We start from the raw sequence: 16238 nt of genomic DNA on the forward strand, positions 1-16238 counted from the left end.
GAAATACACGGAAAAAAACTTAGCAAGAAGAAAGGAAGGAAAGCGACAGTTATTAAAAAATGGAAGAGATTGAAATGAAAGATGAAAATGGTAAAGTAAGGGGGGGGCAAATGGCTGCGAAAGATGATTAAAAAGGCAGATGAAGAAAACAATGAAGAGAATGAAGCTAATAAAAAGTCATTGGGAGAAATGGTGAGATGAAAAGAAAAAGGAGAGAGGAAGTGTACATAAAGATAACATAATAGAAAATTTAAAGTTAATTTAGGGGGGCAAGAGCAATCAGAAAGTACTGGTATGTTTTGTTTTTTGCCGGAAATACTCTAAGCGCGTAAGCGGAAGTCACGTGGTTTCTGAATTTAGTAGTTGGTTGCTGCTCCCGGTTGCTAGCGGCTTAGACGAAGAAAGGGTCGCTGTCGCGGTTGTCTGCGGCGAAGCTCTTTGAAAGAGACATTTAAAATAAAACAAGACACCGACTTTTCTTTCAAGGGACCGGAGTTCCACTTGCATTGAAACCTGTGACACACCGACACCGAAACAACGGAGGAAAGGTAACGTTAGCACTCACGCGTGCGTCCGCCATTGTTTATCAGCGGGCTAGGAGCGAGACTTACTACTGCTAATTTACTCATGTACTTGCTTTGTTTTCATACACTAAATGTAGCCTCTTTAGTTGATTTAAGGTGGTGTAGATGAACTAATGGTTTAAATAATACCAACAAAGGTTTTGTTGATTTAGTCAAACGTTAACGACTCCACAAACGGTTTGACGATATCTACGGAATGCAATAAGGCAGTGTATCACACGTGTATTTACCATGTTGTGATATAACAATACATGATTGGTAATTGATTTAGTAAACAAATGTCTTTACACAGTTAAATACCGGGTATAATTTACTATTATTTATTTGTATGGCATAAACCGCCATTTCTGCAAGGCCGCAGACAAGCGGGAGAGGCCATGTTAAACAGCTGCACCTGCAAAAGAACGGAACCATGATGTAATGTGATCAAATAAATTAAGTCCTATCTAAAACGCTGCAAGAAAAAAAAAATACCCTAAGGCGTTGAAGCCGTCCGAGTTTACTAACCATTTCTCAACGAGAGAGGTTGAGTATTTTTTTCTTAATAAATGTGCCTCTGTAAAGATGGTAATAATAATGTAATTTCATATTGTAATGCAGTTTTGGAGATCTAGAACTTAAATTGTATTTTTATGGTTATTGAAACGTAAAAACGGACCAACCGGATTAGCAAGCTTCACCCTTTTTGCGGTGCAGGAAGTATTAGTTCACACGTTACTGTTTGGAATGTCTTTTTACTGTGCGTAAAATGTTGACATGTAGATGGATGGTACAAAGTATTTTTCAGTAATCCTAGAAATTCCAATTCTCCAACAGATAAGAAAACAATGTCCCACTATCGTAGCTCGTCTCGGGCCACCGACTGCAAAGTGTATGTGGGTGACTTGGGTAATGGTGCGGCCAAGGGTGAGCTGGAACGAGCGTTCAGTTACTATGGTCCACTAAGGAGTGTCTGGGTGGCGAGAAACCCACCTGGGTTTGCCTTTGTGGAGTTTGAGGATCCACGGGATGCAGAGGACGCGGTGAAAGGCATGGACGGAAAGTAAGTTATCACGTTAAAGTCGTCATGTGTTTAGGTAGTGCTTTAGGTTTTAGCTGGAAACCAAAAACTAATTTTCATTTCCCTGTTTTTCCCCAACCAGGCTGCTCTGTGGATCTCGTGTTCGTGTTGAGATGTCGACAGGCATGTCCAGAAAAGGCCGTGGTCGCCCCAGTCGACGCCAGTTTGACCCCAATGATCGTTGTTACCAATGTGGGGACAGGGGCCATTATGCTTATGACTGCTATCGTTTTAGCAAAAGAGGCCGTCGCAGCAGGTAAAATCAGACTTGTATTTTCATCAAGTGCTTTTCATGTGCGTAAATATAATCCCCATTAGTAAATGAGGTAATGGACAATTGTAAAAAAAATGTTTGTATTCCAGGTCCCGTTCTCATTCACGCTCACGCTCCAGGTCTAGGTCTCGTGGCCGCCGTTACCGCTCTCATTCTCGTAGCCGTAGCAGGTAAGTTGGATTCAAAACACTTGGGTTTGGTGTACGCCTTGAAATCTGATCTTTTTCCCTTTTATCTAATGTCAAATATAGTTTGGGCTTTGTGGTTAAGGTTTTTCTCACCTATACAGGAGCCGCCGCAGATCACCTTCTTACAACCGCCGCAGGAGCAGGTGTGTATTTTTTTATAAAACTAATACTAAGAGCTTCAGGTTTCAACTTTGTAAAGAAGTAATTTAACAGATTTTATTCCCTATGATATCAGGTCTGGCTCCCCCGCCCGTTCCAGAAGTGCTGCAAGAAGGTGGGTTGTGTGTTCTAAGCACTGCAATTTGGAGTTACTGGTGGACGTTGTGACATAACAGACTTTAAATATGAAGACATAGAAACATGTTGCCTTTCATGTGAATTTAAGTAACGTTTCTTTTCTCATAGTCGATCCAGGTCTCGCTCTCGTTCTGGCTCTGCTCCAAGGCGCTCGTTTTCCCGCTCTCGCTCCAGATCACCATCAGCCAATCACAAAAGAGCAAGGTAAAATCTCCAATCCAACTTTTTCAGTCAACTAAAACTCACTGTAGGCTGTTTGATTAAATTAGTTACTGTTTCTTAAGACATTTACATGATAGAATGGACCCCTAGTGAGACCCCAGTTATTCACATTGTATCTTAAATGTCAGCAATTATTGTCCTATTCTTAGAAAAGAACAGTCTTTTTAGAGAAAGGTGCTCTATGGTAGGTAGGTATAGATTGATTGTTGGACATAGATCATCCTCCACTGTGGACCTACAACCTGACGTGAAACAACCATCAAAGACGATTGCGGGGCGGAGACTTCCTCCACCAGGACAAGGGGGACGTGTGTGTCTTCTTTCTTCTGCTTCTGATGTTGTCTGTAAGGAAAAAGGCAAATGAAAGATTAGAAATCTATTTTATCCAAGAAAGGTTTGCACTTCTAGCTAGGACTCTCTTAATATTTTAATTGGTGTTACATCATGATCATCATTGCAAAAGTTTATTTTGATTTAGAGTCAGTTCAGTATTTTAACTGTTAACACTTTAAGCAGCTAAAACCATTTAAACCATTTCTATTTTTTGTATCTGCCTGTCTTTAAGTTTAACTTGTAATACTAGATGCAAGAGAAGAGAGAATTACTGACATACACTTAGCACTTTATATTGTTTTTAATTACTTTAAAGTAAAAACGTCAGTTCCTTTTTTATACTAAATTGGCTAGATACAGAAAAATAGGGTAGACCAACACCATTGGTGTAACTTAAAATATTTTGCAGCAGTTTTGTTTATTTTTCATATTTTCTTTAAAGCGTGTGGTGGGAGCTGACCACTGCACTGACACCGCAGCTGATCCCAGGCCCAGGGTCTGCTAGCTGGCGGTGTGTACGACCTGCAGGAGGGTGACTTAAGTTCTGAGCTGAGATCAGCCTTCGTCTGCATCTGGTGTTAGACAGCGTGACAGAGGTCGACCTACCGACCGAATCCTACCCACAGTGAATGAGTGACCCGTCTATTCAGCCAACGCACACGCTAAGACGAGATCATCCCCGCGCACACATAGAGTTGTTCTACTAGAGTCACCCAACCAACAAGCCTTCAGGTCTACCAGAGGGCTGATCCACACAGATCAGAGTTCGACCTTTTTGTTCTTTTAAACCATTACCTATCTACCAGACCCCCTACGTACCTACCAGAGTTCTTCCGCCTCTGACTTAGCTTCTGAAAGAGAGCTGACGAGAGATCAGTCTTCAAGAGCCTCGCAGCGCAGTGTCTCTCCAAGTTGTAGTCATCCGCCCTTTCATCCTTCGCTTCTCTGTACTTGTTGTTTCTGCCACTGTCTCCAAAGGTAACCAAAAATCAACCCCCCCTGACAAGATCATGTTAAATAAAAATTCAGACATTATATGGTCAGTTAAAATAAGTGGTGATTGTAGAGTTTAAGTATATTATTCAAACCTGTTTTCTTGGTAATAGTCATGCAGGTGTTAGCTCCTGTGTCTTTTTTTTTTAATCTAATCTAGCATTGAACTTCATTCTTTCACTTGCCATTATTTTCACAAGGAGAGGAAAATCAAGCTATCTGTCCTAACGTGGCTGGGTATGAAACTAACCCACACCAGAAGTGTTCTATCTCTACTGTAGGCCAGTGGCTTCTGGTCCTGTTCCCTGTCATATTTCCTTTGCTTTATAAAGCGCATGATGCTGAGGTTCAGAACTCCATGCTTCCACAGTCTAGCCTGATTTACTGTTTGCAGCACGACCTTAAGTCAATACATTTCATTGTTTAATATTCTGCTTTAATTTAGAGGAGATTTGTTTTACACTTGGCTTTAATACTAACTAAGCTATCAACTGTTAGCATAAAAATTGCTTGTCCTAAATAAACTAACCTGGTCATGCAGAATTTAATTTTTTTATGGAACAGCTTTGAGAATCAGTAAGAGTCACTGGTCAATTGCAGTATAGTTCTGTATGCATTCCTAACTTTTCTGCCACTTCCACTGCTAATGTTGCACCTGAGGCATGGAAAATGCAGCATTGGCTATTGACATTCACAATGGATTTTCATTATTCCAAGTCTGGAGATTATGTTGCATGTTATATTGTGAGACTAGTTAAAGTCATTGATCGCAGCCTTACTGGCTTGTTTAAAAAATATCTTCTAAAAGATCAGTACTTGACCTCAAAGTATTTCTCTCTCCTGGCGAGTAAATGAATGATGTTTAATGCTGTGCTTACTTGGGTTTCTTTCAGGACTGTGGGGAGTGTTGTAGCGCAATACAGCTGTAGTAATAGGTGCACACCACCTTTAACATGCATGTACAGTGTGTGGATACATAGTGTGTGGGAATGACGAAAGAGTTTATGGGATTAGTATTTGAGAGGCTTTCTCAGACACTAACGTTATTTTCAATCCTTTATTTTTCGTCTGTGGCAGAGTCTTTTGTGGTCTAAGGACCAGCAGAAGTCACTGTCGTGCACTTATGACGTTATCTTGAAAGTGATTGATCTGATGCACTTCACTTTTTCAGTTTGATATCAACTAAATTCTTAACACTTTTTAAAATAAATATTTAAAAGAAAAACATTTTTTTTAGAGCCCCAGAAATGGATACATTTCAGGTTAGATGTGTTTCAGCTTAGTCATTCAGAGAAATTGTGTACTTGTTTGTTCTGTCTTTGTGGCAAGCTAACACTTGTCTGTTTCTGTTTCAGTCGTTCCCGTTCAGGAAGTCCACACCCACACCGAAGCCCTACGCCAGCAGAAGACTGAGCATCGATGCCCTTTACACAGACACACACACACACAATCACATGGCACACTGCATCACGTCTATTTTTTGTTTTGTTTTGTTTTGTTTAATTTTTTTTTTAGCCCTTCTGAAGTGTTTTTTGTTTTTTCTTGTGTTCTGTTGTTGATGCAGGACTGTGTTAAATACAGCCTTATAGTCAAAACTAAAGTCAGTTCACCTGACAACGTGGTTTCATGAGATTGTTTTAAGTGCACTGCTGCTGCCTCGTGTCCTGTTTTCTAAAAGGTGTAAAGGTGACAGTGAATGTTGCAGTTTGACTTTTAGCAGAGACTGTTCATTCAAAAAAAAAGAGGAATACCTGGATGATGGAGGTAAGGAAATCAAAGAAGCTTTTACATGCTTAAAGCCTTTCCCAGACTCTAAACCAATTTATTTGATTTCACTCTGTTTAAGTTGTGTGAAAGGTTAAGTAAAAAAAAATTCATTTTTTTCCCTCGAAGTGACAAAAATAAACCATTAGCATGCATGCCCTTGAATTGCCACATTCCAAATGTTTCTGTGCTGCACTGCTCACTATTGGTTATGTGTAGGTTCATCAGTTCTTCCAGAGACTTGTAGTTTTAAAGTAAACAACAGTGCTGTAGTATGATTCTGAGGGTTATTCTACATGTTTGGTTCAGTTACTGGCCTCTGTGATTAAACAGTTTTATTTTTGAATAAACCCTAATCATAGCCCTGTGGCTTGTGTTTGTTTTGTTTTCTTTCCAAGCAAGAAGTAAATAACTTGAAACTATTGCAAGTAAAAAAATAACTACTTGATAAAAAGGTCCTGTGAATACTAGCTTGCTAGATTACTGAAAAAAACATTGCGGTCCTTTATAAAGGATTGTTCAACACTTGCTGGTTGCATGGTTTTGCAGACATTTTCAATAGAAGATGGATGTAGACAGTAGGCAGTCACTGATAATGAGGTCATACATTTGAAAGGCCTTTTTTCTTTATGGTACAGAACTTTAGTCATTGAAACTTATGTTGACTTTTTTTTTCATTTATAAAACAAATTATATAATTAAACTTAATATAATACTGTGTTGAGGAAGTGACTGCAGATGGAATATATGCGTAAAGGTCGACATTTGGAGCAAAACCGCAAAAGAACGTGATAGTCACTGGAAAGTGGATCATAATACATAGAGTATTTTTAGTCATCCAAGGGAGGCTCGTCCATATCAAACCTACTTCCTGGAGGGTTTTTCAAGAACCTCGAAGCTCAATAATCATCAGCGTGTTGTTTGTTATGGTTAAATATCGATTGCTATCATCGTAAGACTCTCTGAAATTGTGGTGTTTTTTTTTTTTTTTTTTAAAGTATTTGCATAAAATAAAGGTTGCATACTTTTTTTTGTGCTGCAAAATAAATGGATAACGTTAGAAAATCGATAAGCTAAAGGAAATGCGTCAGCATTGAGACTCCTTTCTACGCTCTTCACAACCGACAGCCTTTTAACCCGGACAACATGGCTACTGCTGCGGGTCGTTATTACAGCGAGGACGGTAGGGCCACAAAGCGACAGAAAACGGACGGAATGGCCACGGTGAGTGGTTCTGTGCATTAATTTCTTCGGCATTACTAAGAACACATATCGTTTTTAGCCACCTACATAGACTTTAATTCATAAATTTTACACACATCGTATCAAATTGTCACGGGGCCTCGGTTAGCCACTGGTTATTCATCTCTCAGTTGTTTCACACGGTGTGTCTACCACGAACTATGGTTGTTATTTGCATTCGGGAGGCTCAAGTTATGTAGAGTGCTCTAAGTACGCTCCCGTGATGGCGTTTAGCTGCTGTGGCCTCGCCTGTCCCCGGCTTTGTTCCAGAACTTGTATTGCTAGGTAGCTGCTATCTGCTAACGGCGGGCAAGTAATGAAGGTCGGCGACATCGGAATTTTATCTGGTCTGTTTTTTTTTAAGCGATTAGTCGTCAATGTGTCTAAATAACGTTATATAATATATAATAAATGTTTTATGCACCCCAACAAACAGTGTTAAAAAGCCCATCCCCCTTCTACCTTGGGTAACCTGGCCTTGTTCACCAGCATCGGTGTCGGCAACAGCTGGTGTAATCACATTAAAAAAAAACCATCACGATATTAGTAAATTTATCGAGAGGACATTTAGAAAATGTATAAATAAAAATCAAAATGCTTTAGTAGAGCGTTGATGTATATAAAATATTAAATATTCTATATAAACACTTGAACCACCTCTCCCCAAATCCTTTTCCTTATTTTTCTTTCCTGCATATATGCTTGCAGTCACAATCACAGAAAAACATTCTTATTAACAGTGTTTTTCAGATCGTTGTTTGTGTATTCCTACACTTGCAGAACTAATAGTTGATATTTCTGTTTTAGAATGTGGTAAAAGTCATTAAAACTGTGGGCAGTTGTGGCTTAGTGGTTAAGGAAGCGGACTTGGGTCCAGAAGGCTTCAGGTTCGAGTAAAGAACAACAACAAATAAATTAATTAAATCTAAAGAAAATGATTAATCTTAGTGCTGAAGCATGTACAGAGTGGTGTATAATTACAAAAATGATTAATCTTAGTGCTGAAGCATATATAATTACATTTTTTTAAAGCGGCCAGAAATTTCAACGCTTTTTAATATTTTACAGGGATATGACGACCCACACAAGACCCTTCCATCTGTGGTGGTCCATGTCCGTGGGCTGGTCGACGGTGTTACAGAAGCTGATCTTGTGGAAGCTCTGCAAGAGTTTGGATCAATCAGGTAAAATAGAAGCAATATTTGTGTACAAGGGTTTTATGGAAAGGACATTTATATAACTGTATATAGTCTTTGTGCAGTTACAGCCTGAAAACTGAATCCAAATGTGTTTTCTGTTCAGTTTTTGTTTTTTGTCTAAACACAATGATGCTTTTGTTTTAAGCTATGTGGTGGTTATGCCTAAAAAGCGCCAGGCACTTGTGGAGTATGAAGACATGAACGGATCCTCCACAGCTGTGACCTACGCTGCAGACAACCAGGTCTACATCGCAGGACATCCGGCTTTTATCAACTACTCCACCAGCCAGAAAATCTCCAGACCCGGTGACTCTGATGACTCCAGAAGTGTTAACAGCATCCTTCTGTTCACCATCATGAACCCCATCTACCCCATCACAACGGTAAATGAAGCTTCGCTGTGGCTTTTCCCAGCACCAATACAGTCGCTGTGTGTTAAAGGTTAATGTAGTGTCATCAACATGTTATCAAGCTTATTTGTTTTATATAATTTGTACTCCACTGACTTGACTTGAAACTTGTTCACTCAGTGGTTTTGAACTTGTTTTATGTTCACAGGATGTTTTGTACACGATCTGCAACAACTGTGGTCCAGTCCAGAGAATCGTTATTTTCCGGAAAAACGGTGTCCAAGCAATGGTGGAATATCCTTTAACGAGTTTGACAAGTGCTGTCATCATTGTTTATCGTCATTTTTAATGATAACAACTGACAACTCAGTGCATGTCTGTCATAGTTGAGGAAAACTCAAGCGTCATGTTCTTTTTATCCTAACAGGCTTAGCACACATATTTCTGACAGTTGGAATTAAAATGATCTCTATTGCACATCATATATTTTACTTAACCCTGCTAATTACGTTTGACTCTGTACAAAGTGCTCAGAGGGCAAAGGCTTCACTCAACGGTGCTGACATCTACTCCGGCTGCTGCACTTTGAAAATCGAGTACGCAAAGGTACAAATGTAACACTGCAATGTAGTCGGAGCATTGAACCTAGACTTGACACAGCCTTATTCATGTCTAGATAAGTGCCTGCTTATTCTTTTCCCTTTTTTTTGTCTTTTTTTCCCCCCTCAGCCAACTCGACTGAATGTGTTCAAGAACGACCAGGACACCTGGGACTACACAAACCCCAACCTGGGTAGTCCAGGTAAAACCTCAAACACTAGAGAAGTCAAAATAGTCACACTGTTCATATTAATGCTATCAAGGCACTCTTACTGCCACTGTGGGGAGTTTCCTGGCATGGGCTTATGGGAGCAGGAAGTGACACACTTCACTCACAATGCTGTCTTTCACATATAAGATAGAACTTTTACTGAAGTCTGTGGTAGTATAGGTATTGGTGGCATTGTGACTGAAGGGTGGCGTTGGGCCTTTGAACAAAACAAATGTGATCCCTGAACATGAAGTGTTCATGTCAGTAGCCAGAGGCTAGCATTTTAGTGGACTGTGGCATGCTCTAGTTTTGGTTTTCTTACTTGTCTCGGTCAAAGTTAGCTCCTGATAAATCTGCCCAGACAATATTAATATTTCAGTTAATGTTATGAATTAAGCCATAATTATTGCACACCTCAGCTTTCTGCCCCTGTTGAGTACAGGACAATTCCAGAGCAATAGTCTGCCCATCGTAAAATAAGTCTTTTACGATGGGCAGTGGCCACATTTTACTAAAATTACTGCCAGAGACCAGACCCCTCCTGTCTGTTCTGTTTTTACTGCGTCTGTCGTTCCTGCCTTCCACACCCTGCAAAATTAAAGGGTTTTTGGAATTTCCTGAAGTCATTGCAAATTTTTAAAGAATTTAAATTCTTACTAATTTTTAACAGGTTACAAGTTTCTGACAAAAGGTTGAAAACATTTAAATAAATAATCCTGGCCTCTTTGGCTGTGTACCATTTACCCCCTAAATTCCCCCAGTAATCGTACATTTAATTAAACAAACCAAAGTAGTATTTCTGTGCTGTGCTCATGGAGTCGTGCTCCATGCAGCCGTCTGCCTCCGACAATAGGACCGGTGTTTGTTGGTCCGATGTCTGATTCATCTCTGTTTTTGTTGTAAATGTTGAGGACAGACGAGGATCACACTCAGTTAACTGTCTGCTGCTACATCTGTGATTTCACATGCAAGTCAGTTTACCACACCAACAGGACACGATGTGTGCAGAACACATGCTGACATCATCACTCTGCAACTGATCATCACCACCTCCAGTATCCACTCCTACAGTGAGCCACTATCACATAGAGGTCCAAACGTTCCCTGAATCACGGGGACCCGTCACCAGACACCATCCACGCAACATGATGTTGTAGGACTGACAAAGCTCACCGCACAGCTTTACACTCCAGCACCAGAGCTGCGAAGACAACGCACACTTCCAGAGGGCAGGGAGATGGGGAGACGGAGCTACACTTGGTCCCTCTCCCCTCTGTCGCCCCTTCTTCATTTCTGACACACTGACTGGCGACTGACACACTGAAGCACCAGCACCACTGCCAACACCAAACGAAGACTGAAACCTGCAAAGACGCAGCATCTACTCAGTCAAAAGTATTGACGACACAACAGATGACGCACACACTCACTCGACCGTTGTCATGTGCTTAAATGCCCTCGGTCTCGCCTGTTGTCGTCACGCCGGTCAACATGAAAACCAAAAAAACAAAAAACATTTTTTGAGATCACATGCTGACACTGATGCTGCATCAACTGATCCAGTAGACGAGTCACACCCTGAACCCAGCTGATAAAACAAGACAACTGATGAAGACAAGACACTGCTGACAACACCATCAGCCACACTCAGAGTCCACTCAGAGACATTTTTATTTTTAACTCTTATGTTTGTCCTACATGGAATTTAGTTTTTCCTTTTCCTCCTGTTTTCTCACCACACTGTTTCCCTGTCTAGCTACCAATTTTCAGTGCAGCTTTTTCTAAGTCTCTCGAACCTGTGTAACACCTTCCATGTGATGCAGGTGTGGCAATTTCGGCTAAGAGGCTCTGGATTCCCACCTGAAATGTGCTCTCTGGCAGTCACATGGCCTACCAGTGGGCGCTAAGCAGGCTATTCCAAAATGGAACAAAACGGACGGAAATACCAGGACCACCTGCCAGTGGCCGTCAACTTGATAATACCATGGGAGAGATTTTTTTCCACAAAAGAGGAAATGGATAAGAATATGGGATGAAATGAATTGAGTGGTGGAGCTGCTGCTGCTGATGCTGCTGCTGCTGCAAATGTCTCCCTCCCACTGTGTGTAAGCATGCAGTAAGTAAATCCAGCCCCTCCTCAGGGATATACTGCACAGCACCACACAACCTCAAAGCCAAACACCCATCATGGACACACCAGTCTGGCATGACTCCAGTTTTCTCCTCACACAGGTCAAATCTTTCTCTGAGGATGAGGGTGGTGTTTGTGGTTCTGTCGAAGACTACACTTCTAATGTTTTTTTTTTTTCTATCTTCACTCATCTCTCCAGCTTGGAATCTCATCTGAGTGTGGTTTTGTCCTAATTCATGTCTATAATTGAGGGTGGGGTGGGTGTTGTTGGGAGGGCGTAAACACAACACCTGTGGCATGCACGTTGACCAACCCATTAGAGTGTCAGACTCTTGAAGCCACACTGACTGGCGAAATGAAAACCAAACACTTGTGTATGTGGCATTCTGGTTGGTCGTCTGCAGACACAGTTAGCATCTAACAGTAATTTGCTACACACATTTATCCTGAAACATTTTTTTCCAGGAGCCAAATCAGATCTGTCGTGACTTGTGGGTTTACTGACCTCTTGAAATTTACCTGGAGTTATTATTATTTTATTTTATTTTTTTTACATTTGCCCCCATCTCCCCTCAAGCAGAAATGTACATATGATTAACATGGCATACTGATTGTGTATGATTATTGTGTTCCTGTACAGATGGTGATGCAGATGGCAATGGAGGCAATGCAGGTGTGTGTGAGCGTACAAACTTCATTTTTCAAATTAAGCCATTTATATCCAAACTGAATGTTTTGGTGACCCCTCCACTTCCTCGATCATTAGCATCCACCTCATCCCTGTCCTCCTCCTCTCTCCCTCTTTATTTTAAGCCTGAGGTTCTGTCGTAGATGTCGGCCAGATGAAGGATTTTATACGTCAGGGCCAGAAACATTTTTCATACCATGTGTTATATTGCACGTCTCCCTCCTCATTTTCACAACTCATATTAATTACAGATGCTTTGTTTGAAGCCTGTCTGTATAGTACGGGGGGTTTTGTGCTTAAAATAAAAGAACCACTAGTCTTAGAATGCATGTTTTTGTACTAATGACAGGTAGTGGGGCTGCTGTGCTGTTTGAGACAGATGTTGTGAAATGTGTAGCTACTAAATGCATTGTAATGGAGAGGTGCAGACAGCGTTGTCCCAAACCATGTCATATTCATCTCTCAATATTTACCCTTTTTTCCTTACCTTTTCTTATTCTTTTAGATGATGTGAATGCCAACCCCAACAAGCGCCAGAGACAGCCTGCTCTGCTGGGCGACCACCCTCCAGAGTACGGTAAGGCTCTCTCTCACACCCGAGGGGATCAAGAAAATACTGATTTAATACCAGCCTGTCCCAGTAGTCTTCATTTTGACCCAGTGACCAATCAGCATGAGCAGTAAAATCTTTAATATGTGGAGTTTTAAATCTGTTTTTTTTGTATCCCCAAACTAAAAGTATAATTGAAAAAAGAATGAGAATGTGTAATCACATCAAGTTACCCCTGTCCTGTATTATTCAACCATAAGTTAATAGATGTTTAATCAGTAGAAAGAAGTTGGACAGTGAAGACACTTACATTTTTTGGTTTGGTATTTTTAGTTAAACAGCTGTGTCTGAATGACACATTAGAATTTCCCTTCACCAAATATGACAGTTTTACCTTTTGTGCATCTTAAACTGTTGGTCTGTTGACAGATGTTTATATTTAATTTTTGTTAATTTTTACTGTACAGCGGCTCTTAAATAGAGACCTTTCTGTAACAGACAGGGAAAATGACTTGGTCGTAACCTGTTGATTAAACCTTCTCCACACAGTGGCAGCCAAGAGTCGAGCCAGTTGTTAATTTGTTTTTTTATGTCTCCATCCATGGTGACCAAGTGCTCATGAGTGTTTCTTTTTTGTCACTAAACCTTGACCAGGAGGTGGTTACCACGGCTACGACGAGAGCTACGGATCCCCGCCCTATGAAGGCCGACGTATGGGTCCACCAATGAGAGGCCGTGGAGGAAGAAGCTACGGCCCTGGATATGGACCACCTCCACCTCCCCCAGGAGAATATGGCGCCCACGCTGACTCTCCAGTGGTCATGGTCTACGGACTGGATCCTGTCAAGATGAACGCTGACCGTGTCTTCAATATCTTCTGTCTCTATGGCAACGTAGAGCGGGTCAGTATCTGATGGTCTGGTCTCTGACACTGACAGCTTTAATAACTGTAGGGGAGACTAACAAAGTGTGTGTCTGTAACCTGCACGTCCACTGCAGGGAATGTGTGTAATGTTGTCACAGTGGACTGTTGTGTACTCCGAAGGAAGGCTGTTTTTAACAAGGATTCAACTTGCGGCTGGTTTTTTTTTTTTTTTTTTCCCTGGAGGCTGGAGTTCATGTGCCGTTAAAAAAGAAAAAAAAGACCCAGCAGATTTAGTTGAACTTTGTGATTTGGTCTGGATCTAAAAACAGTGACCAGGAATCTATAAATCCTCTTCTTGTTGTTTAACGTGAGCAACTGTTGTAGGGCTGAGAGTATAGTTACACAACAAACTGATTAATTTTCTTTGTGATGATGACACCCGTACTTCTGTCTGTGTCATTTCACTCCGTACGGTTGTGACACAGTTGTAGCAGGATCTGCGGCTTTGAAACAGGATGTAATTTGATCCTGTAGTTCAACAGAGGAGTCTCAGGGACGGAGGACGACGTCTGTCTGTCCCTTTGAGCTAACCTGTCATAGCTGGAGCGGATACAGACCTAATCCGTCTGTTCAGGTCAGGTCAGGCGCTTCAAAACAACTCATCATTCCTGTTCCATCTGATGTCTTTTTCCATAGGTCAAATTTATGAAGAGTAAGCCTGGAGCAGCGATGGTTCAGATGGGTGACTGCTACGCTGTGGACCGGGCCATCACTCATCTCAACAACAACTTTCTGTTTGGCCAGAAACTGAATGTGTGGTGAGGTCACAGTCAAATTACAGTTTCTACTGACCACACCATCAGCTGTCAGTTCTCCTGACCTGTACGCGTGCCTCTCCCCAGTGTTTCTAAGCAGCAGGCCATTGTGCCTGGACAGTGCTACGAGCTGGAGGACGGCAGCAGCAGCTTCAAAGACTTCCACGGCTCCAGGAACAACCGCTTTGCTACACCTGAACAGGCAGCCAAAAACCGCATCCAACACCCGAGCAACGTGCTGCACTTCTTCAACTCCCAGCCAGATGTCACTGCAGAGATTTTCTCTCAGGTCTGTGACAAGCGACATAGGACAAGCATTTGTAATTATGTTTGAGTGAAAGAAGAAAAAAAAAACGTTTTCTGAGGCACAACACAAATGAAACCACAAAAGCCCAGTGCTGACAAATATTCCCCTTGCAATAAGAATAATTGACCCTTCCCTAAAAACAAAGAGAAAATAAAAATTCAGGTCACCGTCTCATTTCTATCAGTCTGAAAAACATATTGTGAACAGTTGTGCCTTCAAGGCTAACCTTTAAGCTGAACGCACCTGTAATATGTTGTTGTTTTAACTGGTGTGTTGTTTGATCACTGTTGTCTCTACAGATTTGTGAGGACCTTGGTGTCAAGAGTCCAGTCAACATCAAAATGTTCACAGGGAAAAGTGAGTGTCTCTCATCAGGTTGAATTCCGATTGTATTAACAGTGACACAAGTACATAATTTTAGTGTGTCTGTTTGTCTGGGATGGCTTAACACTGTTATCCTGTTTCCACTAGGTGGCTCTACCAACAGTGATCGCAGTGCATCCGGTCTACTGGAGTGGGAGTCCATCAATGACGCCATGGAGGCCCTGGCCATGATTAACCACTTCCAGATGAAAAACGCAAGTACGTTCGCAAATATTGTTTAAAGACAAATACATTTAAAGATCACACACACAGATGGTAATTGTGTGATAGTAAACCTTAGCCCCAGTTATGGAATTCACCGGGTGCATTACCACTGTTGACCAGCACAGGATGGTTCCAGATCCTTTTGCTACTAAGGTTTAGGTCTAAGTCCTTAAAAGAACTTGGACAAAAGCAGATTATTCTTACACGTCTGCAGAACCATCAGAGCTTTGCCTAAAGATTTTCTATTTTTACTTCTCTCTCTCTTTTTTTAGCTGGTCCGTATCCTTACACCCTCAAACTCTGCTTCTCCACCGTTCAACATGCCAACTGAACAAAGAAGACAAGGCGTGGTCCACTGTTGTTAATTTGTACCTCAATCAAGACTGCTTGTTGCAAAACTGTTTTTTCAAAAGTATTTAAAGTACTAGGAAAATACATTCTTTCACAATGACAAATCCCTTTAAATGACCCAAAATCTAAATGTATATGGAATACAATTAACAGGCATTTACAAGTTTTGATATTTAAGCCCCTTTTGCCATTTATAGACAGTGTCTCATGTGTCTTTAAGTTTTTGTTTTTGTTTTTTTTTTTGTAGTTTTCTTTTTTTTGTATTGTGCTCGTCCTGTAGCCTAACACGTGAGCTTGTATTTGGGAAAAACTGTTTTAATGCTCAGGTAGTGCAGTGGTTTGTAAAAGAGGTGATGTCTGAAAGTTTTATTTGAATTTTTTTTTTTTTTTTTATTGCTACCATTTCAGTTCTGTGACAATTTTGTTTTAATAAAAAAAAAACGACTTTAAGTTGTTGTGCTCTATGAATATCTGACACTGAATTGTTCAAAACAAATTCTTTGTATACGGTTGTGCATTTGTAGCTCAGTAGAAAAACTGATTTACTGAACAAGTTCCTCTTCCTGTGTTCACAGCAGCCATGCAGGTATAAAAGCAAAAAACGTTGTAATTGCTGTCTGACCTTC

The 16238-nt window shown here is 40.9% G+C and overlaps 2 protein-coding genes across 5 annotated transcripts; both read left to right on the forward strand.

Annotated features, from left to right (window-relative positions):
* The first annotated feature begins 330 nt into the window (after positions 1-330).
* On the forward strand, positions 331-6084 carry srsf7a (serine and arginine rich splicing factor 7a). 4 transcript variants are annotated; one of them, XR_521457.3, is made up of 9 exons: positions 331-548; positions 1401-1626; positions 1727-1900; positions 2008-2088; positions 2208-2249; positions 2342-2380; positions 2512-2607; positions 3401-3936; positions 5307-6084. XR_521457.3 is itself a non-coding variant. In XM_025055142.1 (8 exons), exons 2-8 carry the CDS (start codon positions 1412-1414, stop codon positions 3492-3494), a joined length of 741 nt encoding a protein of 246 aa, XP_024910910.1. In that variant the 5' UTR covers positions 331-548; positions 1401-1411; the 3' UTR covers positions 3495-6084. The 4 variants fall into 4 exon arrangements, 2 of the variants coding, with proteins under 2 accessions (XP_024910910.1, XP_008307133.1); XM_025055142.1 differs by having other exon boundaries at positions 3401-6084; XR_003049592.1 differs by having other exon boundaries at positions 333-548; positions 2512-2969; positions 3401-6084.
* An 816-nt stretch (positions 6085-6900) lies between these two features.
* On the forward strand, positions 6901-16053 carry LOC103377921 (heterogeneous nuclear ribonucleoprotein L). Its single transcript, XM_008308910.3, has 14 exons — positions 6901-6939; positions 8026-8141; positions 8302-8539; positions 8715-8800; positions 9016-9112; positions 9236-9308; positions 12089-12121; positions 12642-12713; positions 13341-13588; positions 14248-14369; positions 14454-14655; positions 14973-15030; positions 15145-15255; positions 15534-16053. The coding sequence occupies exons 1-14, from the start codon at positions 6931-6933 to the stop codon at positions 15590-15592; spliced, it is 1524 nt and encodes a 507-aa protein (XP_008307132.2). The 5' UTR covers positions 6901-6930; the 3' UTR covers positions 15593-16053.
* Positions 16054-16238: the final 185 nt, after the last annotated feature.

The sequence above is a fragment of the Cynoglossus semilaevis genome, chromosome 4 (genome assembly GCF_000523025.1).
Source record: "Cynoglossus semilaevis isolate Cse_v1.0 chromosome 4, Cse_v1.0, whole genome shotgun sequence".
Classification (NCBI taxonomy): Eukaryota; Metazoa; Chordata; class Actinopteri; order Pleuronectiformes; family Cynoglossidae; genus Cynoglossus; species Cynoglossus semilaevis.